At 45.1% G+C, this 23983-nt stretch overlaps 1 protein-coding gene across 2 annotated transcripts in view; it reads left to right on the top strand.

Annotated features, from left to right (window-relative positions):
• The window catches only part of dock11 (dedicator of cytokinesis 11), a 325211-nt gene that overhangs the window by 113054 nt on the left and 188174 nt on the right, over positions 1–23983 (top strand). For both annotated transcript variants that reach the window (XM_072270403.1, XM_072270404.1), the window contains exons 16-22: positions 5810–5889; positions 5990–6177; positions 6271–6336; positions 8059–8151; positions 8251–8374; positions 10159–10280; positions 19228–19314. In XM_072270403.1, coding sequence (XP_072126504.1) covers positions 5810–5889; positions 5990–6177; positions 6271–6336; positions 8059–8151; positions 8251–8374; positions 10159–10280; positions 19228–19314 — 760 coding nt within the window. The remainder of the gene's footprint in view (positions 1–5809; positions 5890–5989; positions 6178–6270; positions 6337–8058; positions 8152–8250; positions 8375–10158; positions 10281–19227; positions 19315–23983) is intronic.

The raw sequence follows: 23983 nt of genomic DNA, 5'->3' as shown, positions 1-23983 counted from the left end.
AAAGACCATGATCTGCAGTCACCAAACTCAATGGTTTACCTGATGGTTCGACATGCCACAGGCTCTCTCTCTCACTAATGAGGGACAGAAAGAGATCCGCCATTTTCACAGCAAAAGGGAGACTGACAGTCACTGTTACAGTCTGCTGTGTTGCGTTTTATTCAGAGATTCTCCCACTCGGTAATCAGCGGCAAACCGCCATCAAGAGGGAGAGTGTAACTGCTTGACTACAGAGATCTCCGTCCATATGTCCACCGCAGCGAAATCCTGCTGTTCCATCTCCCGCGATGCCCCAGTCGGTAACACCGGCCTGGAATCAGTCATCCACAGGGCCAAACCCCGGAGGTGCTATTTTCCAAGCCGCGTCTGGAGAATGTTGGAAAATGGTCGGCTGGCAAGTTCCAGGAACGGGAACTCACCCACCATAAAAAGGCAGTTTGAGTGCCTCTTGCAGACGATGACCTTGATAGGACCCTAACCACCTTGAAAAGGGAAAAAAGAGACATTAAAGAGAGGAATTTAAGCTTCTTCCGCAGATGAGCTCAAAGAGGCATCCGCTTGGCGCCATCTTAACTCTGCCCACCAATATAGGAAAAGGGAAGGGAGGGCAGGGTATGTCGACTCAGACCATGAGAGGCCTGGAGGCCTGCGTCGGGCATTTCCATGCCTTACAGGCGCAGTTTGGAAGCCTGTGTGGGGCGCCACTCCTCGCACAGACACTAGAACAATGTGTGGTTAAGTGCCTTGCTCAAAGACACAAACACGCTGTCACAGCTGAGGCTCAAACTAGCGACGTTCAGATCACTAGATGAACGCCTTAACCACTTGGCCCACGTGCCCAACTCAATATAAGAAAAAGACATGAGAAAAGTTCTGAAGGAATACTTTGATATGTTTTCTGTAATTACTACCACTTCTATTTTTATCATGCTGTTAACCTGACAATGCCCCTTGAATGATTATGTGACAAAAATGACCACCAAGCCATATTGGGAAATATTGGAATAGATGAGCAGAAATTTGGCAAGAGGGGATGTTTAGGAATTCCAGAGGTGAAGGCTGAGAATTCCTGATTTCAAATTTTGTTTGGTTCAGGTGAGGTCATCAATGTTGAAAAGTTTCACTTGGAGAAATAATTATTACGCCAAAATACACAGAGTACTCTTTAATTTGGGTGGTAGGCTAGAGATACGTCTCTACCAAAGGAGGTGTAATGCTCTCTTTCCCTCTGCTAGCCTGCGGGTCACCCTTGGGCAAGGTGTAACACCTGTGTAGCCTCCTGATCAGGGTCATGTGAAGCCATGGGATCAGATGGTGGATGGTTGTATAAACAGCTGATGCAGATCACAAGTCCTGACTATACAAGAGGCAGACAATCTCTGAAGAGTATTGGTAATGGCTAGGGTCACCTGTCTGCGAAGATACTGCCCAGAAGAAAGGAATGGCAAATCACTTCTGTAGAAAAAATTTGCCAAGAAGAATGATGGTCAGAAGGCCATAATCCCCCACATGATATGACACAGCACCTGATGATGGTGACTCTTTAATTAAGGACATTTGTGCCCTGTAGGACATACACTTCTCTCACATCTTTGTATTTTACAAGAGATTTCCTTAATAAATCATTTGCAAGGCCCCTTGTGTTACACCATAAGGAAAGATAGTTGACTCAGTAACCGTGTGCAGGTTTTTTCATTGAGGAGTTCGCTTAACTTCTCTGCCTTCCTTCTCCACGTACCCCTGCAATGTCCCTCCTTTCAAATCCATATGCAATCCCCTTCTGAAGTCCCATTAACAGACTTTACACAATTTCAGTTCAACAAGCAGCCAAAGGTTTCAAAGGATATTAAGTATCAAGTAATTCGTGGCAATCTAACTCAATCATTTGGATAAAACATGATTTAGCAATGGCAAGATGCTGACAAAAGCAAATCCATAAATGCTTAACTAAGGTGTGTTGTCTGGACTGGAGGGCTTGATTCATAAAGAGAGAATGGATAGGCTGGAACTGTTTTCCTTAGAGTGAAAGAAGTTAAGGGATGACCTTTCAGAAGTTTTTAAAATTATTAGGGGTGTAACTTGATACATATTCACAGTCCTTTCCCCGAGGCAGGTGAGTCCAGAGCTCATAGACATAGGTGTAAGATGATTTAAAGGGAACTTGAATAGTGTTTTTTTTTACAGAGTATGTGGTGAGGTATATGAAATGAGCTGGTAGAGAAAGGTACAATTAGAACCTTTAAAACACATTTGGATACAGTGCGTGGGAAGGTAAAGCATAGAGGGATATGGGCTAAATGCATATAAAAGGGTTAAGTCTCTTGATCAGCATGGACAAGTTGAGTCTAAGAGACTGGTTCTTCACTACTTAACTATAAAGCATGTTAATTAAATTTCATCCCGTCTTCCTGTGAACCTTTTCTGAATTATCCTGAGCTCCAGCCCTCCACTGTTGATCCTCCTTGCTTTTCTGTTTATAAAAGAAACCTGTTGGCATGAAGAGAATTGCCTAATTGGTCTCCCACAGTTCCACTATTGTTAGGGAGGACCAAGGAAGGAGCAAAAGAAATTTCCATCAAAACTGAAGTTCTTTCATTTTCATACTTGGTCCAAGTATAGTAATATAACTACATTTTAACTATTTTCTCCTTTCCACATTATTACATCTTAATCCAGGCTCAAATAATACTAACATTAATGGACCTGGGATAGATTCTTGGAGAGGGCTGTTTGATTTTCATTGTCAGCGCCTTGCCCATGTCACAGACCCTGACCCTGACTCCAACGATTCATTCAGCCTACCGTCCAGATTCCTAGCCCCACAACCCGCTTGCACACTGGACATACAAGTTCATGTCCTGGGCTATTGAATACAGGTTCATTCAGATTCATGTCCTGGGCTATGTATTGGATCATCAGAATTTGCAAACCGCAAAGAAGAGAAAATCTACAGATGCTGGAAATCCGAGCAACACACACAAAATGCTGGAGGAACTCAGCAGGTCAGGCAGCATCTATGGAAATGAATAAACAGTCAATATTTTGGGCTGAAACCTGCCGAAGTCCTGCTGAGGGGTCTTAGCCTGAAACATTGACTCTTTTTTTCCATAGATGCTGCCTGGTCTGCTAAGTTTCTTCAGCATTTTGTGTGTGTTGCTAGAATTTGCAAGCAACCAGATGTCAGATTACTGGTCTTCACTGGTGATCTAGATACATTAATCAGTTCTGTCCACAGTTTCAAATTCTAACCAATCAAGCAGTGTAAAAGAACAAACTGGAAGTTGTTGGATGATGCTGATGAGCATTAACAAGATGGTATCTTTATTTGCATGATGGCATCAAATGCTTTGGCAGCATTCATCTCTGGAGTAAATTTGTTCTTGTGTGGTTTGTTTTCAAATGTATTTGGGTCAGTCAAGTCTGTTCTTTGCAATGGGAATCTCACAGACTGTTAGGAGCACAGACAAGACCATCAAGATAATACTACATTCAGTTCCCATATCAACACATCAATGTATAGTGAAGGCCAGTTCACTGAATATGTACTTGGAGAGAGATGTCCTGATGCAAATTGCATCAAAGAGAGTGTATGGGAATATGATACTGAGGTAGAGGGTCTCCCATGATGGTACGTAATGGTGGAGGAGTCTGAAAGGCTGAACGACCTGGTCTCCTGTGTGTCCCGTGGGCTTCCAAGATAATTGGCAAATCTGCAAGCCAACAAATCTTCAAAGTGAAATTCAGTTTGATATAACCTGGCATATGATTTCACTCAGTGGTACCATGATTGAACTGCGTGCAACCCTTACCTTTAGTATGGTCATGTGGAATTTGTACCTTCTTTCTGTGACTAGGTTTCCCCTGGGTGCTCCAGTATCCTCCCACATCCCAAAAGCATGAGGCTGTAGGTTGATTGAGCCCTGTAATTCAACCCTAATGTGTGGCTGAATGGTAGAATATGAGGGAAGTTGATGAGAATGTGGGGAGAATTTTTTTAACATGAGATTAAAGTGGGGCAAATATGAATGGGTGGTTGGGCTGAAGGATCTGTTTCTATATGACTCTGACACTTGTGGAGAACTGCTGATCAAGCTATCAAGCTGTGGAGTTACTTGGTGAAAGATACTGATTCATAGTGTTTCTGGTATTGGGCTCACATATTGAGAGTTGAAACCACTAAAAACATGATTGAATCGCAGAAGAAAACACTTATATTTAATCACTGTATCGGGACATGCACACTGATGCATAACTTATGAAGCACTTTCGATCAACAGGAAATACCAAGTTGCTGCTGCAAGAGCCCAGAAATAGCAATGAGAACACGACCAAATAACGTGTTGAATGATGCCTGTAGAGGGAGCGATATTAATACTAATAACAATTTAACAACATTTAATAGGTATTAGGACACATACATCAGTAGGAAAGGTTTAGAGGGATATGGATCAAATGCAGGCAAATGGGACAAGCTTGGGTGGGCATGGAGCAGATAGGCTTTAGAGCCTACTTCTGTGCTGTATGAAAGTTACTCTGTAAGTAATGTGGTATCTTGTGGCCTGAGAGTTGTGCCTATGGCACATAATCTGGTGGCACTCTTAGGAGCCATTGGGTTCCTGCATAGTCCTCGGGGAAGGCCTCTGATAACATTCTCGGTGCATTAGACTATCTGCCTCCTGTCCTATGCTATACATTCAGTGCTAACTTTGAAGGAAAACATGAAATAATTTCCAAATACTTGTCTGTGGAATCATTGCTTTAGACTATTCTTTTCTCAATATGGCGCCAAGTTGCGACGTCCGTTGACTCACGGTTCAGATATAGTTGTTTCTTAAAATTAAGACATAGAAAATGCTGGAGGAACTCAGCAGGTCAGGCAGCATCTGTAGAAAAGAGCAAACAATTGACGTTTCAGGCTGAAAGCCTTCTTCAGGACTAGACTGATTTTCTTTTGTTTCTTAAAGTAATTTTTTTAGGTATGAAAGGATGGTTTGGAGGACAGAGAGGGGAGTTAGAGGTCAGGCTAGGGATTAGGAACCGGAATGTGATGAATTTGAAATCAGGCCAGAGTCTACATCTCAGACATCCCACCCTGCAAAAACTCATTTCAGGGAGGTAGCACCATCAATTTGCAGGAGACTTCCAGAACTTCAGGGAGAGGTGGGATGTCTGCAATAGAGTAGCTCCTTAGCAGCTAGCCAGCTAGTTTAAATAACGTTAGCTATGCTAATGAATGAATGACACCTGATAAACTCACCTCAACATGTCTTTTACAGTTTTAACCCACCATGGACAATAGAAAAGTCACTGTTACAAGCAGTGCAGCGAGCAACACTGTCATTATTTTTGACCCCTATTAGGCAGAGGTACACTTTAGTGTAGTCTGGGGTGATGTATGTTTTATATTTTCTTTTTTTGGAACACGCTGCCATGGCGTGCTCTCCTTCTCTCACGCTCGCTCTCTCACGCTCTCACTCTCGTGCACTGTCTCTTGCTCTCTTTCTCACACACTCGCTCGCTCGCTCTCAAAAAAAATCGATTTCCGGGATATTATATATAATTTGCGGGTATCAGGGAGCCACTGTCAATACGCGGGAGACTCCAAGAACTTCCAGGAGAAGTGGGATGTCTGACATCTCCACTCCACATTCGAAGGCCTGTGGTTGTTAATGCAAACAGCCAATGTTCTTCACTGTATGTTTTGGTATACTTGTGTTAAATAAACTTAAAACTTTAATCTTAATCTTGATCTTGTTATTATGGACAATATATGACTGAGTTTTCAATCCATTCTGATATTTTGACTTAGGGTAGAGAAAATATCCAAACTTCAAGTGATTCCAGGAGATTTTGATGTCGCCATCGAGTGTGTTCCTCCTGATATTTCCAGTAAGCAGGTTTATTCTAGTTGGCTTTTCATTTGAAGTTGTCTGATGTAAATTTTTTAGAGCTGCCAGGCAATGAAATGCATCTCTCTTCCTTTGTTTAGATTGTGTAACTTCATCGTACATCCCTGTGAAGCCATTTGAGGAAGCCAGCTGTGACACTGTGACGTTTGAAATTGAAGAATTTGTTCCAGATTTTGCGAAGTACATGTACCCTTTCACAACTTTCAAGAACCACATGTATGTTTATCCCATGCAGCTGAAATATGACAACCAGAAAACTTTTGCAAAGGTATATTGCTTCAAACTCTTACTGTACAATTTCTGAATCCTCTCATTGACCTGACTCTCTCTTGTACTGATACTATCTCTTCCCTATCCTCAGGCAAGAAATATTGCAGTCTACGTGGAGGTGAGAGATTCTGATGGAGATAAGTCTCAGCCACTGAAGGTGCGTGAGACAGTGGACTCTATAACACACAGTGTTCAAAGTTTGCAGAATTGCGGGGTGGTAGTGAAAACAGATGAGCAACATAATCCTGGAGCAACACACACCTGGAGTCAGATTCCCCCTTCTCCAGCCCTTTATCTCTTTCACCAATCAACTTCCCAGCTTCATAACGCACCCCCCCCACCACCCCGGCTCTGACTTCTCTTTCTTTCCAGTTCTGATGTGCGGTCTCGGCCCAAAATATCGACTGTCTACTCTTTTCCATCAATACTGCCTGGCCTGCTAATTTCCTCCAGGAAGTTCTAATAGAGCTTGGCAGGATGGGTGCAGCATTGAGGATTCTCATGGTTGGGGTGTCTGGAACAGAGTGTGGGCCATTCAGGTCAGAGGTCAGATGAAAGTGCTCACTCCGAGGGTCTTCGATCCATGCAGCTCTCTGCCCAGCTGCTGTGGAGAAAACTGGAGACAATATCTCTCTCTGAAATACCATCCCCGAGTATATTCAAGGCAGAGACTAATAAACTTTATGTATTAAGAGAAACAGGAGTATGAGGTTAATGCAGATGATGGTGCTGAGGTGAAAGATCAGCCCCAATATTATTCAATGGCAGAGCCAGTAGGAAAGACTGAATGTCGTCTTGCTTAAATTCCATATGTTCTGATTTGTGAAGGTCTGAGTGAGCTGCAAATCTGCTTCCAAATTGTGTCTGGATGCCAGTGCAGTAAAACATTGCTGATCCACTATCTGATGGTTCAGCATCTTACTCACTGGGTGTTAATTCCCTCAGTCCAATTCACACACCAGGGCCCTGTTTCCTTCATTCCCTCTAGCACGTATTGCCAAAAAGACAGCTCACAAGTTGGCAGGTTATTAGTGCGTATGTTATTTTCTTAATCTACCAGTTCACAACCTATCAACTCATGCTAGGTTTCACTAGTTACCAGATTTAGTGGTGTTTCAGGCAAGTTAACATTACCCTACTGGACATACATTCAGAGGCCACCTGTACTAATAAAGTAGCCACTTTATTATATGTTAATTGTCTTCTGCTGCTGTAGCCCATCCACTTCAAGGTCTGATGTGCTGTGCATTCAGGGATGCTCTTCTGCACACCACTAATTAATGTGTGATTATTTGAGTTACTGTCACCTTCCTGTCAGTTTAAACCAGTCTGGCATTCTCCTCTGTCCTGTTTCATTAACAAAGCATTTTCACCCACAGAACTGCCGCTCACTGGATTGATTTTTTTTTGTTTTTTGCATCATTCTCTGCAAACTCTTGAGAGTGTTGTGCATGAAAATCCCAGGAGATCAACAATTTCTAAGATCCTGTCTGGCACCAACAATTATTCCATGGTCAAAGCTACTTAGATCACATTTTTTCCACATTTTACTATTTGGTTTGACCTACAAAGGAACTTCTTGACCATGTCTGCATTCTTTTATGTATTGAGTTGCTACCACATAATTGACTGATTAGTTAGTTGTATAAACAAGCAGGTACACAGGTCTACCTAATAAAGTGACCACTGAGTGTATAATACAGAAGGAATCTATTTTTACACTTTAATATTCCATATTTAATAACGCATTGTTGCAAAAGAGTTCTGGTATGCAGCTTTCTTGCAGTTTATGTGGAAATCATGATGTTTTGAGTGTGATGTGTATTAAAATAGATCTAGCTGAAAACAAGAATGAGATCCTTTTAATAACTGTCTGCAGTGCATCTATGGGAAGCCAGGAGATCCAATGTTCGTAACCAAAACTTGTGCAACAGTTTTGCATCATCAGCAGTGTCCAGAGTTCTACAACGAGGTACGTCAGTGTGATTTGCTTTCTGTACACAAGTGAATTAATAGTCTGTCTGTGACTCCCAACATTGTGTAATACTCCGCCTGTTATTTGTCCTTGCAGATTAAGGTTGAACTGCCTGTGCAACTTCACGAGAAGCATCACCTCTTGTTCACCTTCTACCACGTCATCTGTGACATAAACAGTAAAGGGACAACTAAAAAACGCGAAGCTCTTGAGACACATGGTACGGATGTGAGGGTAGCCAAGTGACAAAAATTATTGCTGAGGTAGAATCCAATCTCTGCCACATTTCACTCACTTTGAGTTATTTCCATATAATTGCATTCACAGTAAAACTCTTATTCCCTGGCACCCTTGGGTCCTTGCCCTGCAGCAGATTTTCTGGACAGTTGAATGTTCCTCCTATTAATTTTTACGTGTTAAAGAGAAGAATAATAAATCTTCCAGAGCACCCAATGTTTTTAAAGAAAGACGGAAAATACCCAAGCCCTGGACATTATCTCCAGCTGTAAGCACACCCAACTTCCTGATTTCTGCTCTTATGGACTCTGACCCCGGCTCCAGCTCACAGTTTGGAGTTCAGATCACATTGCTCTCCAGGCTTCTGGCTCCATCGTGATTTCTGATCAGCCTCCGGATTCCTGGCTCATGGTACAGACGAATGACCATTGGGGTTCTCAAAGTAGCAGATGCCAAATTATTGCAACTTGACAGTTATTTGAAGTACTTTGAGTATGTAGCCCAGTGCTCCTATGTTACGATACTGGACTAGAAATGTTGGTTGAAGCTCCACAATGGCAAGTTGGGGCTCTGAATTCAGTAAAATCTGGTAACATATTGACTGAATTGTAAGAACCCCCACCAACCACCATCAGGAAATAGGATGGGTTAATGTCCTCCCTATCCCCACCCCCCCAACATATCAGGCCTGCCTACATACAATAGCTACACATCGTGCGATTGACCCTTAGTGTCTTATTTTTCATTTAAGATATTTATCACCCATTACTGTTTGCTTTCATGCTGGAGAGCAGCTGATGTTTGGGAGTATTGGTCATTGTTGCGATAATTGCAAGTGATCCTTTGGTTAGAAGATTGCTTCTTTCACTCAGGTAAAGTTCATGTAAATAAGTCTGATAGAAAGAAGTAGTTATTTTGAAAGCTTTCAATGACTGATTTTTTTTTTGGTCATTTTAAATTCACAATGGAAATGCAGAGTTTAAACAAGACATTATTTTGTGTTTTATTTGTTGAGTTCAATAATCATTGCAGTGTGCCCTATTTTTCAACATAAAACATCCCTTTTGTTCTTTTCCATTGTTGTTAACCTAGACCAGTTAAGTGTCAACAGAAGAATGAGGAGCAGAAGTAGGCCACTCAGCCCCTCAAGCTTGTGCTACCCTTCAATATCATCATGGTTCATTTATTCCAGGCCTCAATTTCTCTTCCTTTGCTCATTCCACATAACCTTCAATTTCAAAATCTATCAAAAGTTTAATCTCCTCCACGTTAAATACCTCAAATGAGCTCGACTCCATAACCCACTGGGATAGAGATTTATGGAGATTCACCACCCTTTATGAACTGACATTTCCACACACTTCAGTCTAAAATGACCACCTCCTAATCTCGTAGCTGTGTTCCTTCATTTGAGATTCTCCCACAAGTGAAAAGACCTCTATGTCGATCTAGTCGATTTCTCTTAGGATCGTATATGTTTCAATAAATTCATCTCGTTCTTCCAAATTCCAAAGAATATAGAACCAACCTGTTGAGCCTCTCTTGATGGAGCTGCTTTATAACTCTTACCCTATTTAGTAGTTTGAACCGAGTATAAAATCACTAGAGATCTTTATAGCTGGATTTATGATTAAAGTATTAAATGCAAAAGGAGGGCACAAATTGAATTTCCCTGCAGTAGGTTTTCTAACACATGCTGTTGGGATATGGAGCTCAATATCCGAGCCCAATGCTCCATGTGACTCGGGTGTTTTGTGCCTTGTTCAGTTGGTTACGCTTGGCTGCCGTTATTGAAAGATGGTCGAGTGGTTACATCTGAGCAGCAACTGCCAATCTCTGCCAATCTGCCTTCTGGATACCTGGGCCTTCATGATCCTGACAACAAGAAGGTAAGATAATAAATGTTTTCTTTAGAGTGTTGAAGGCTAAGGGATGACCTGATGGAAGTGTATAAAATTATGAGATACAGAGAGAGGGTGGATAGAGACATTTCCCACGGTAGGAATGTCAAATACCACAGGGTTTAAGTTGAGAGAGGGGAATTTTAAAGGAGATTTATGAGGTATGTTCTTTTACGCAGAGAGTGATAGATGCCCAGAATGTGCTGCTGGGAGAAGCCAATGATGTTTGAGGCATTCAGACCAGTGCATAAGCAGGTAGAGAATGGAGGGATATAGACTATATGCATGCAGATAGGATTAATTTGAATTGACTGACATGGTTAGTACAGACAGTGTGGACCAAAGGGGTTGTTCTTGCATTCTGAGCTGAAATAAGATTGCTTGTCAGTAAGTGGTCATGTTTCAATATTCATTTGAAGATATCCTTTCAGCCAATGATTCCACAGACAACAATGCCAACTCATGTGCATGAGTTAAGACTATTCCGAGCTGCTGGTGAGACAGCAGTCCCAGAAGGGATGGATAGGTGGGAAGATAGAATGAGTAGTTGAGGAAATGGCTCATCAGATGGAGGTAGAGTTGGAAAGGTTTAAATAGAGAGTTTCAGAGAGTTGGACCAAAGGAAAGGTTCCTTGCAGCTCTCCTTGACCTCCCTGGGTCTGAGGTGGGATGGGCAGAATTGCCAAGGAGAGAAAGGCAGAGGCTCCGAGAGAGATTTGCATAGAGCAGTTAGGTGCAACAGAGGGGATGTTAGGTGCTAGAGCAAATGAAGAAATATGGGTCCTTGTTTTACCCATCCCCCAGCCAGAGGGCTGGCCTTGACAGAGTACTGGAGAGTCTCAGTGATCCACAACAAACTCTGCCTATTTCATGGAACCCAGGCTGATGTATTAATGAGAAAATTCACCATCATGAGATTGGCCTCTGTTGATTAATCTGTGTCACACCCACATTCTCTTTATGCGCATTTCAGGCTGCTGCTTAAAGAACAGAAATCAAAGGTGGATCAACTGCTAACTTCCCTCATTTTCTTGTGAGTCCTTACAATGAGCAGAAAGGCTACACTTGAATCAGAGTGTTTTGGACAAACCTAGAGTCAGTGTGAGCTTGTAGTTTTGTAGGGTATGGTGTGGCATTTGTGTAATTTGCAGATAATCTTTGATTTTTATTTCATGATAGCAATATGGGGAGAAGCTGAAGCATATGTTAGACTTGACTACATTCCCAAATATTGCTATGCAGAGTGCCTTGAGATTTGACATTCCCACTGTTTTTGTTACCATGTGACAGGAAAGAGAGATTGTACAAGAAAATAATTGAGGCATTAACTGGAAAGGAATGCCTTTCTCAAAGCTTCATGTTGAATACTGGGAATCTGCGTCACTTAATGCCATTGATTAGTTCATCTTTGTTAGTTTTTGATCAGCTCTCTCTGCCTCCTAATGATTGGTTCTGTTATTTTCATGAGGTGAAGCTAAATTCACTGTCAGTGACTGCATGGAATTGGTACACTGATTACCTCAGCAGTTGTACAGAAGCTTGTGTTCATGTTTAGACCACTAGATTTGTAGCTTCTTCACAACTCAGGATAAACATTAGCATTTAGCTCCATGCTACTGAACTGTATTCACATGAGTTGAGTTAAGTTTGGTCTGGCTTGTGTCCAGTTTTTAATTTGTGAAACATCAATATTTATTTGGTTGTTAATTCTTGGAACTAACTGCCTGATTATTGCAATTAAAGTGTGCTGGTCCTGTCACTATCTGACAACGGAACTACAATAGGACAAGGATTAACATAGAACATAGAAATCTACAGCACATTACAGGCCCTTTGGCCCACAATATTGTGCTGACCATGTAACCTACTCTAGAAACTGCGTAGAGTTACCCTACCGCATAACTGTCTATTTTTCTACGCTCCATGTACCTATCTAAGAAAAGACCCTATTGTATCCACCTCCACCACAGTAACCAGCACTGCATTCCACACACCCAACACTTTGTGTGAAAAACTAACCTCTGACATCCCCCTTGTACCTACTTCCAAGCATCTTAAAACTATGCCTCCTCCTGTTAGCCATTTCAGCCCTGGGAAAAAGCCTCCGGCTATCCACACGGTCAATGCCTCTTGTCATCTTATACACCCCTGTCAGTTCACCTCTCATCCTCCGTCACTCCAAGGAGAAAAGGCCAAGTTCACTCAACCTATTCTCATAAGGCATGCTCGCCTTATCCAGGCAATATCCTTGTAAATCTCCTCTGCACCCTTTCTATAGTATAATACAGGATGTAGTGCCCAGTGACAGTGAGAAACCCAGAAGGATAAATCGTGGGCATGCTTTGTTACATTGGTCTGTCAGTTAGTCTTTTTTTTCTGTGCACTGCTTTCATTTGCCACCTTCCAGTTTGGGGTTTGCCTTCAACTCCTGCTCAAATCCGTCACTCATGTAGAGAGCCCCAACATAAAATACCCAATGAGAATGGAATGAATTCCCTGACTGGATTAACGTTAAGGTCAAAGTTACCCATGTCCTGAGGCCAGTTAAAATGTGGGAATGTGGCGACCCACTTTCTAGCGCACACGAACCGGCTCACAACAGCGCGCTTAGGCAGAGGGCTGGCCCCAAAAAGGGCGCCAGGCCATCTTCACCAGCAGGGGGTAGATCCCGCGCGTGGAAGGGGTCTGGGAATATGCATTCCCCACGGTAGTCTCGCCCAGGCAGGGCGGGAACGGGAAGGCTTTAAAGCAGACCGCTAAGTTTGAATAAATCTCTTTCATCGCAACTCTGACTCACTGACTACGTGTGGTTATTTTAGCGCTGTGTGTAGCACACCGCTACATTTGGTGACTCCGATAGCTCAAACGATATTTGGGCCAGAGATGACTGACGCCGCATCTGTTCACGCAGTTTCATTACAACTGCCAAGCTTTTGGCCGCTGAGATCCCGTCTGTGGTTGGAACAGGCAGAAGCACAATTCCACATTTGGCAGATAACCTCGGAGTCCACTCGCTACTACTACGTGCTGAGCTCTCTTGACCAGGAGACAGCTGCTCAAGTTGAGTTTATAGAGTCGCCCCCGGAGGACAGCAAATACACAGTATTCAAAGCCCTGCTCATAAGGACTTTTGGACTCTCACGGCACGAGCAAGCTGCCCACTTACTGCACCTGGATGGTTTGAGAGACAGGCCGCCGTCGGCATTAATGAACGAAATGCTGGCCCTGGCTGAAGGACACAAACCCTGCCTCATGTTTGAGCAGGCGTTCCTAGAGCAATTGCCCGAGGACATATGCCTGTTGTTGTCCGACGCAGATTTCAGCGACCCCCGGGAGGTGGCGGTCCGGGCAGATGTGCTGTGGAATGCCAAGAGGGAGAGAGGGGCGTTCGTCGCACAGATCACCAAGCCGAGTATCCAATGACAGACCAGACCAGGCCCGGCAGCAGAACCCAACGAACAATGGTGCTTCTACCACCAGTGGTGGGGCACAGAGGCCCGCCGCTGTAGACCACCCTGCAAATTCCCGGGAAACGCCAAGGCCCAGCCGTCGCCGATCGCTACGGCGGCTGGCCATCAGGACAGCCTCCTGCACGTCTGGGACAAGCAGTCGGGACGCCGATTTTTGGTCGACACCAGAGCGGAGATCAGCGTTTTACTTCCAACGAGTTACGACACCCGCAACAGAGAACCGGGACCCACCCTGAGGGCCGCAAATGGCAGCACAATACGAACCTACGGCACCCGCACGTTGCGGCTACAGTTCAGCTCCAGCCGGTTCACATGGGACTTCACACTGGCCACCGTGGCCCAACCACTCCGGGGGGCAGATTTTCTGCGAGCCCACAGCCTGCTGGTCGACCTGCAAGGGAAGCGACTAGTCCACGCCAAGACTTTTCAAATGTTCTCCCTGGGTGAAGCAAAGTTGCCAGCCCCACACCTGGACTCCATCATGCTGTCCAACGATGAATTCACCAGGGTCCTGGCGGATTTCCCATCAGTACTGACACCGCAGTTCACGGCAGCTATGCCCAGACACGGAGTACAGCACCGCATCTCGACCCAGGGACTCCACGCCCGTGCTCGAAGGCTTCCCCCGGACAAGCTCTGACTGGCAAAGGAGGAGTTCAAGAAGATGGTGGAATTGGGGATCATACGACAGTCCGACAGCCCATGGGCCTCCCCCCTGCACATGGTGCCCAAGGCAACAGGGGGCTGGAGACCATGCGGTGACTACCGCAGGCTGAACGAGACTACAACGCCAGACCGCTACCCTGTGCCACACATTCAAGACTTTGCAGCAAACCTACATGGCACAAGGATCTTTTCCAAGGTAGACCTCGTCCGGGGATACCATCAAATCCCGATACATCCGGACGACATCCCCAAAACAGCACTTATCACCCCGTTCGGACTTTTTGAATTCCTCCGAATGCCGTTTGGTCTAAAGACTAGCGCACAGACTTTCCAGCGGCTAATGGGCGTGATGGGGCATGACCTGGACTTTGCATTCATCCATTTGGACGACATCCTCATAGCAAGCAGTAGTCGGCAGGAGTATCTGACCCACCTCCGCCAGCTCTACTCCCGCCTGAGCGAATTCGGCCTTACAATCAACCCAGCCAAATGCCAGTTCGGACTCGATACCATCAACTTTCTGGGCCACGGGATTACTAAAGACGGGGCAACCCCGCTGCCCGCCAAGGTAGACGTAGTCCACAACTTCCCCCGACCCAACACAATCAAAGGCCTGCAGGAATACGTGGGTATGGTGAATTTCTACCACCGTTTCCTCCCCTCAGCAGCCCGAACCATGCGCCCCCTCTTCACTCTAATGTCAGGTAAGAGCAAGGACATTACCTGGGACGAAGAGGCCGCAACCGCTTTCGTTAAAACCAAAGAAGCCTTGGCAAATGCCGCGATGCTAGTGCACCCCAGAACGGATGTTCCTACTGCCCTCACGGTGGACGCATCCACCACAGCAGTCGGTGGAGTGCTGGAACAACTCACCGAGGGTCGCTGGCAACCCCTGGCGTTCTTCAGCAAACACCTACGACCACCTGAACTCAAATACAGTGATTTCGACCAGGAGTTATTGGCACTATATCTGGCAATCCGGTATTTCAGGTACTTCTTAGAAGGTAGGCCCTTCACCGCGTTCACGGACCACAAACCGCTTTCCTTTGCATTCACGAAGGTGTCCGACTCCTGGTCGTCCCGCCAGCAGCGACATCTGTCCTACATCTCCGAATACACGACGGACATCTGGCATGTCTCTGGAAAGGACAACGTCGTGGCGGACTCACTATCCAGACCTACAATACAGGCCCTGGCCCAGGGGGTGGACTATGCAGCGCTGGCAGAGGCACAGCACGCAGACGCTGAGATCCCCAGTTACAGGACTGCAGTCTCCGGTTTGCAGCTCCAAGACCTCCCCGTAGGCCCAGGTGAGAGGACCCTACTATGTGACGTAGCTGCCGGCCAACCCCACCCCATCGTCCCAGCAGCCTGGCGCCGGTGGGTTTTCGAGTCCATTCACAACTTAGAGCATCCCTCCATCAGGACAACCGCCTGGCTGGTCTCCAACAGGTTCGTGTGGCATGGGCTGCGTAAACAGGTCAGTGAATGGGCCAAAACGTGCATGCAGTGCCAAACGGCCAAGGTGCAGCGGCACACCAAGGCTCCAACGCAGCAGTTCGAATCCACCCACCGGAGGTTTGACCACATTCATGTGGATATCGGGGGGCCCCTGCCAGTGTCACGAGGAACGCGGTACCTCCTAACTATGGTAGACCGGTTCACCAGATGGCCAGAGGCAGTCCCACTCACCGACACCACCTCCGAATCCTGCGCCCGAGCACTGCTCGCAACCTGGATAGCCCGCTTTGGGGTACCGGCCCACATTACCTCCGACAGGGGCGCCCAGTTCACCCCCAGCCTGTGGTCGGCTATGGCCAACCTTTTAGGATCACAGCTACACCACACAACTGCCTACCACCCACAGTCGAACGGACTAGTGGAGCGTTTCCACCGTCACCTGAAGTCGGCTCTCATGGCCCGACTGGAGGGGCCTAACTGGGTGGACGAAGTTCCCTGGGTCCTGCTCGGAATCCGCACGGTGCCCAAAGAGGATCTGCACACCTCATCGGCCGAGTTGGTGTACGGCGCACCCCTGGTCGTCCCAGGAGAGTTCATACCAGCCCCAAGGGGCAAGAGGAAGAACCCGCAGCAGTCCTGGACAGACCATGGGAGAGGCTCGGTAACCTGGCCCCCATCCCCACTTCACAGCACGGACAGAGCCCGACCTGCGTACCCAAAGACCTGCAGAACTGTAAGTTTCTTTTTGTACGACGGGGCGGACACCGGGCACCGCTACAGCGGCCCTACGAGGTGATCAGGAACAACGGGTCCACGTTCGTGCTGGACATTGCGGGGAGAGAGGAGGTTTTCACGGTGGACCGACTCAAACCGGCCAATGTGGACTTGGCGCAGCCGGTCCAGGCTCAGGCACCGCGGCTCAGGGGCAGACCTCCCAAACAGAGGCCGATCCAGACTGTGGACATTGGGGGAAGTATTGCCGGTTCTGGTGGGGGGGTTATGTGGTGACCCACTTTCTAGCACACATGAACTGGCTTACAACAGCGCGCGCAGGCAGAGGGCCGACCCCAAAAAGGGCGCCAGGCCATCTTCACCAGCAGGGGGAAAATCCGGCGTGCGGAAAGGGTCTGGGATTATGCATTCCCCACAGCAGTCCCACCCAGGGAGGGCGGGAACGGGAAGGCTTTAAAGCAGGCCACGAAGTTTAAATAAATCTCTTTCATCGTAACTCTAACTCACCGACTACGTGTGGTTATTTTAGCACTGTGTGTAGCACACCGCTACAGGAACATCATTAATACCATCAGACCATAAGACATAGGAGCAGAATTCAGCTCATTCAGCTGATTCCAGATCCCATTCAACACCATACATCTGCCCTGTTATCACATCCCTTGATACCCCGGCTAGTCAGGAACCTATCAACTTCCGCTTTGACTATTCCCATGGACTTGGCCTCCACTGCAGCCTGTGGCAGAGCATTCCACAGATTCTCCACTCTTTCGCTAAGAGAATTCCAACTTCCTTCTGTTCTAAAAGTTCACCCTTCAATTTTGAGGCTGTGCTGTCTAATTCTGGATACCCCTACCACAGGAAACATTCTCTCCATAATGAAGCAATTTGTATCCCATTCCAATGCAATAGGCCTGTATCCTGCATTATACTGCATTTTGCTGTTTTAATGGACCAGGCAGTAGGGGAATGTGCAGCCTTACTTTCTTGCTGCTAGGTCCTCTGGAATTTGTGTATCTCACTGCACATGATAGGCATATATCTGTGTCTGATGTTAACCGGAACAGGCAGCAATATTTTATAATGTATCATGACCCTGTCCATAACCTGAGTCAGTCTTACATTGGCCGTCGTTCAGTTGAGTTGTAACTGGTCGACTCAATGAAGTGGCTGTAAACAAGATTAGACGTGATCCGGATTTGCTCTGCGGGGTTGGTTCAACTTGCTGAGTCACTTCAGCATTACTTCAGCTTTTTAACTTTATAAATTGGTGAAACACAAAATATGCACATACCTTTTGTAATTGCCAGGAACACAGCAAGTAATAGGATTTACTCAACTCCTGAGTTGGCCCTTATTGCCAGCTGGTGGTAGGTGGTCATGGTAATACACTCCATTACTCCCTATGCGATAATCTGACTCAAACATCTGCACATGAACTATTGCTCTGCACTCACAGACAAAGTTTGTTGTACTTTGACCATGATCGAAAGACTGTGCTTCAAGTCCAAATCCTAGGCTTTAATGTACAATTGGGCTGAAAGTTCAGACCTGTCGTATGACTCAGTACACATCCTTCCTTAAGTATCTTTAGGTAGGACTACGTGACAATTATTAAAGTATACCATGACACTTTTCCAACAACAGATAAGTTTTTGGCCAGCTTTTCTCGACCCTGTCTGGGCAAATCATTGACCTCATTGTTAGTTTGGAATCATCTCTCTTGAGGGCTGGAGAGGATGGAGAGGAGATTTGCTAGACTGTTGTCTAGGATGGAACATTTCAGTTGTGAGGAGAGACTGAAGGGGGTGTCTGACTACCTCTGAGTGGAAGTGGTTAAAAGTGAACGTAATCGAGGTATATAAATTATGAGGGGTGTTGACTGGGCAGACAGTAGAAAGCTTTCTCCATATTGGAGATAGATAAAACCAGATGTCATTGGATAACTAATAAAAAGGTTTGGGGATCAGAGAAGATCCTTTTCCACCTAGAGTGTGTTGAGTACCTAGTACTGTATATACTGCATAAGAGAGTGGTGGAAACAGAATTGCCTGCAGCATTTAAGAATTGCCTTAACAAGCTTTTGAATCACCCAGGCAGGAATGTGGATACGCGGGAGACTGCAGATGCCGCAATCTAGGACAACAAACTTTCGGAGGAGCTCAGTTGCTTGAGCAGCATCTGTGGGGAGAAGGGAATTGCCAGTAATTCCATCAGTCCTGACCTGAAATAATGACATTTCCTTTCCTACACAAATGCTGTTTGACCTGTTGAGTTCCTCGCACGGATCCACAAAGCTCTAGGTTAATGGCTGAGATCTATGGCATTAAAAAGATTGGGAACCCCTGCTCTATCAGATTGTTTGTTGCACTGGGCATAGGAAGCTGTGGGCCAAGTACTGGAAGATGGGTTTAATACTGGTGAATGTAGATACGGTGAACCAACCGGCCTGTGGGCATGCTGTATGATTCTATGAGAAAATAGCTGTCATACCTGTATAATGTAATGCATGTACTACAGTCTGATCCACTGCACATAAAGCACCTGAAAACATTCTGAATTGCTGCAAAAATGATCACCTTTACTTTTTTTTTCTTTCCTGGCAGCACATAGTTCCTGACATTAAGTGGGTGGATGGAGGAAAACCGTTACTGAAAGTTAAAAATCACTTGGTATCCACAATTTACACCGAGGTAATTATCTCAAATGTTAATATACCAATAAGTTTTACAAATATCCATGTGGATCTGAAGTTTCTGGAAAAAGATGTGGATTGGGTTTATGCCTAAATACTAGGTTCTAATAGATGTGAGGACATTGGAGAAGCTTGAGAGGAGGTTTGCACGAATGACGAGACCTGAGGGAACAGCAAATGCTATGGAAAGCTTCAGGGAGATGAAAGAACAACAGATGCAGAAGCTGTAATTTTTAAAGCATTCAAGACTAACTGCTGATTTAATGAAGAAAAATTTTAAGGGGATTTGATACTTCATAAGAAACTGTTTCCATTAGCAAGAGAGTTGATAACCAAAGGGCACAGGATTTTTGTAAACAAATGAAAGGAGGAAGCAGGAACATTCTTTAATTCAAATAGTTGTGTGAGGCGACACGGCTTATCTGGTAGAATGTGGAAGCAGATGCAACTTGGAAGCAATTGGAAGGATTGTTGGGTGGGACAAATACTTTGGCAGAGCCATTGCAGGTATGAATAACTAATTGGCCATCATCTGTGCCCTGTTATTTCTGCCTTCTGATAATGGCCAGCTGACTTCTACAAATTTTGCCCAGGGATTGTGGTGTCCACATCTGCCTGAAATTTTCCCACTGAGCACAATGGTCCAGGACTCAATGTCCCAGAGTATTGAGAAGCCCCAGTGATACCAACCCAGTCCAGTTGGGGAGGAGAGAGAAAGTGACCTAAACACTGAATCACATTACATAGAAGATCTTTTTATAGGCTTAATCAGGAATCTTCTCCTGTGTCTGTAAAATCCAACTTTAAAAACAGTGATCAGGCAGACCAATTGGAGTTGCTGGAGAAGCAGTGCTCGCTCCTGGCCCTTTTTAATGAGGACACACTTGCCTTTTGGAGCTGCTCTATCATCAGTTCCCAACCTTATCCCTCAGAATATCCCTTGATAACCTAAGGCAATGACTTCACACAAGCTTACCCTTTGCTAACTTTAATTGTTCAGCAATTCATTTTGCATTTTCATGATTTTACTATTCTATTTAACTCTTGCAGTATCTCCCCTCAGTTACATCCCTTCCGAGGTCAGAAGTGTTATGTGTTTTGACTCTTAAGGGTTGTGGTCAAGCTTCCCTGCGTGTGCTATGTAATATGAGAGGGCATTCTGGTTATTTACAAGTAAAATAAACAGCTACGCACTTGTTCCTCAGCTCTCCGTCTCTCATGTGTGCTATACACGGTCACTCAGCTTCCCAATACCACAAACATAACAATTGGCAGCGAGGTGGCAAATCCTCGCGCTATATTTATTGTTTTGTTCTCTTCGGCAAGAGAAGTTTGCATGCAAAGCTGGTGGTGTGCCGTTGTGTAATGTGGGTGAGCGAAAAGAAAATGGGCATAGGAAGCAGGGTGAGTGAAGAATCTGAGAGGAGAGAATGAAAACAGAATGGTTAAATGAAACAAATGAGAGAGGGAGAGATAGATAAGACTAGTTAACTTTTCTGGAATGTGATTATGATTGAAAATGCAAGTGTTTGGACGTATGAGGCCGTATGACAAACACCAGATCAGTGGAGTTTATATACTGAAAGGTTTGATTATTTTACACTGACAAATCAAATTTCAGATGATATTCACTCATGTTCTCACTCTTTTTGGCTGATGGGTGCAAAAACATTTAATCTATTACTCACTCCAGTGAAATGGCAATAAGCAGTATGTGGACACAGTTGAAGTCTTAAGGGATGGCTATTCACCAAAGACCTTGATTGTTGCTGAGAGGTTTAGATTTCAGAAAGGATTCAAGAGGAAGATGAGTCTATTTCACTGACTGTTGCAGTGCTAAAGCAATGGCCCGAATGCTGTGATTTTGGTCAGTCACTGAATGACACATTATGTGATAGACTCATATGTGGTCTGCGTAGTGAGGCATCTCAAAGACGTTTGCTTACAGAAGACAGACTAACATTACAGAAGGCAAACACGAGGAAATCTGCAGATGCTGGAAATTCAAGCAACACACACAAAAAATGCTGGTGAACGCAGCAGGCCAGGCAGCATCTATAGGAAGAGGTATAGTCGACGTTTCGAGCCAAGACCCTTCATCCAGACTAACTGAAAGAAGAGATAGTAAGAGATTTGAGGGGGGAGGGGGAGATCTGAAATGATAGGAGAAGACAGGAGGGGAAGGGATGAAGCTAAGAGCTGGAAAGTTGATTGGCAAAAGGGATACAAGGCTGGAAAAAGGAGAGAGTCATGGGACGGGAAGCCTTAGGAGAAAGAAAGGCCTCCTCTACTGTCAAGATAAAGCCACACCCAGGTTGGAGGAACAACACCTTATATTCTGTCTGGGTAGCCTCCAACATGATGGCATGAACATTGACTTCTCTAACCACTTCCGTTAATGCCCCACCTCCCCTTCATACCCCATCCCTTATTTATTTATTTATTTATCTATCTATCTATCTATCTATTTTCCCCTTTTTTTCTTCCCTCTGTCCCTCTCGCTATAACTCCTTGCCCATCCTCTGGGCTCCCCTCCCCCTTTCTTTCTCCCTAGGCCTCCCATCCCATGATCCTTTCCCTTCTCCAGCCTCGTATCCCTTTTGCTAATTAACTTTCCAGCTCGAAGCTCCATCCCTCTCCCTCCTGTCTTCTCCTATCATTTTGGCTCTTCCCCTCCCCCTCCCACTTTCGCTTACTATCTCTTCTTTCAGTTAGTCCTGACAAAGGGTCTCAGCCCGAAACGTCGACCATACCTCTTCCTATAGATGCTACCTGGCCTGTTGCGTTCACCAGCATTATTGATTACAGAACGCAATTGAGATTAGTCATCTATGTAGATGGCAGCTAAAGCAGCATAGCTGTTAAGTGCATCTTCCCAAGTTCATAAAGTTTCTACTGACTTCAAGGATAAGATACCTATTGGCCGTCAAAGTTGCCATTGTAGCAAAACTGGGCATTGAGCAAAAGAATGCTGGTATAAGGATTTAGATTGCCGAAGCTGTGGTAAGAAGGGACATATTGAACACACTTGTTAAAATAAAAAGACACGGTCAGCCAAAACATTGCAGTAAATAAAGGAGTTTTGGAAAAACAAAAAGAAACATGAACAAGATGGAGCATACTGAGGATGGACTGAGTGACTCTCACTCTGTGGTCGAAGAAGCTTTGCATGTTTCATCTGTTTCAGGACAAGGACGGCTATTGCGTGTCCCTACGGTTGGATGTGGCCACAGTGAGGATGCAGGTGGACACAGGTGCTGCGGTATGACTAATGGCAGAGACAGTTTACAAGGAGAAATTGCAGCATCTCACCATTGAAGGGGCAAAGTTGAATTTAAAGACTTAGACTGGTGAGGTTGTTCCAGTGAGGGGAGTAGTACAGGTTACAGTGGAGATTAATGAACAGAGAAAGAAAATTCTACTGTACATTGTTAAAGGAAGTTATCCAGTGCTTCTGGGCTGTGCATGGTTGGAGCATCTCAAACTCAAATGACATGAAGTGCACTTGATTGGTGGGAGCACTGGTCTACAAGAGGTATTTAAGAAACATGCAAAAGAATTCAGCAGAGAACTGGGGTGTATGAAAGGAATGATTGTTAAACCTAACACAACACCTAAATGCCTGAAGGCAGCTGAGATTAGTCATCTCTGGAGCTGGCAGCTGAAGCAGCACGGCTGTTAAGTACATCTTCCCAGTTCATAAAGTTTCAACTGACTTTGATAAGATACCTATTGGCCATCAATGCTGCTGTTGTGGCAAAGCTGGGCATCCATACACCCTCACAGCAAAGGTAGAGACTGAATTTGGATGATTGGTCCAGAGCAAAGTATTGATTGTGTGTAAGTCAATGGGCAAATTCAGTGGTTCCTGTCCTAAAAAGGAATGGGTCTTCAAGGCTTTGTAGAGACTTCAAGGTAACCATTAACCTGGTTCTTACAGCTGAACAATTCTCTCTTCTCCTCATTGATAACCTTTTTGCAGGATTGGCCGGAGGACGGACATTTAGCAAGATTGATTTGTATCAAGTGGTCTTGCAGATGCATATGGAGCCAGGGTCTCAGGAACTGTTGACCACAGTGACTCACAAAGGAATGTTCAGGTAGCAAAGGCATCCGTTTGGCATCACCTCATCTCCCGTACTAATTCAATGGACCAGATCCTGAGCAGGTTGACAGGGCTGCAGTGCTGTTTGGATAATTTTCTCATTACTGAGAAAAATGAGTGTGAGCACTTACAAAGCTTGGATGTTACACTACAAAGTCTCTAAGAATGTGGGCTAAGGGTCTGGAAGGACAAGTGTGAGTTCTTTCAGCTTTTGATTGAATATTTTAGCATGTGATCGACAGCTTAGTGCACCATCAAAAGTGAAGGCAATCGTGGAGGCTCCATCCCCACAGAATATGAATCAATTAAGATCCTTCCTCGGACTACTAACAAACTACACAAAGTTTGTTCCTAACCTAGCTAGCATGCTGAAACCACTTCATGAGCTTTTAAATAAATCAACACACTGGCAGTGCACAAATCATTGTGAACAGCTTTGTCAGAGCCTGAAGCTCTCACACTCTACAACCCATCATTGCTCATACGGTTGGCCTGTGACGCATCACCCTATGGCATGGGGCCAGTTACCTCACACATCATGCCGTTGGGTGACGAGCGACCA

Source organism: Mobula birostris, chromosome 10, assembly GCF_030028105.1.
Source record: "Mobula birostris isolate sMobBir1 chromosome 10, sMobBir1.hap1, whole genome shotgun sequence".
Lineage (NCBI taxonomy): Eukaryota > Metazoa > Chordata > Chondrichthyes > Myliobatiformes > Myliobatidae > Mobula > Mobula birostris.
This window is presented reverse-complemented; position numbering and strand designations above follow the sequence as displayed.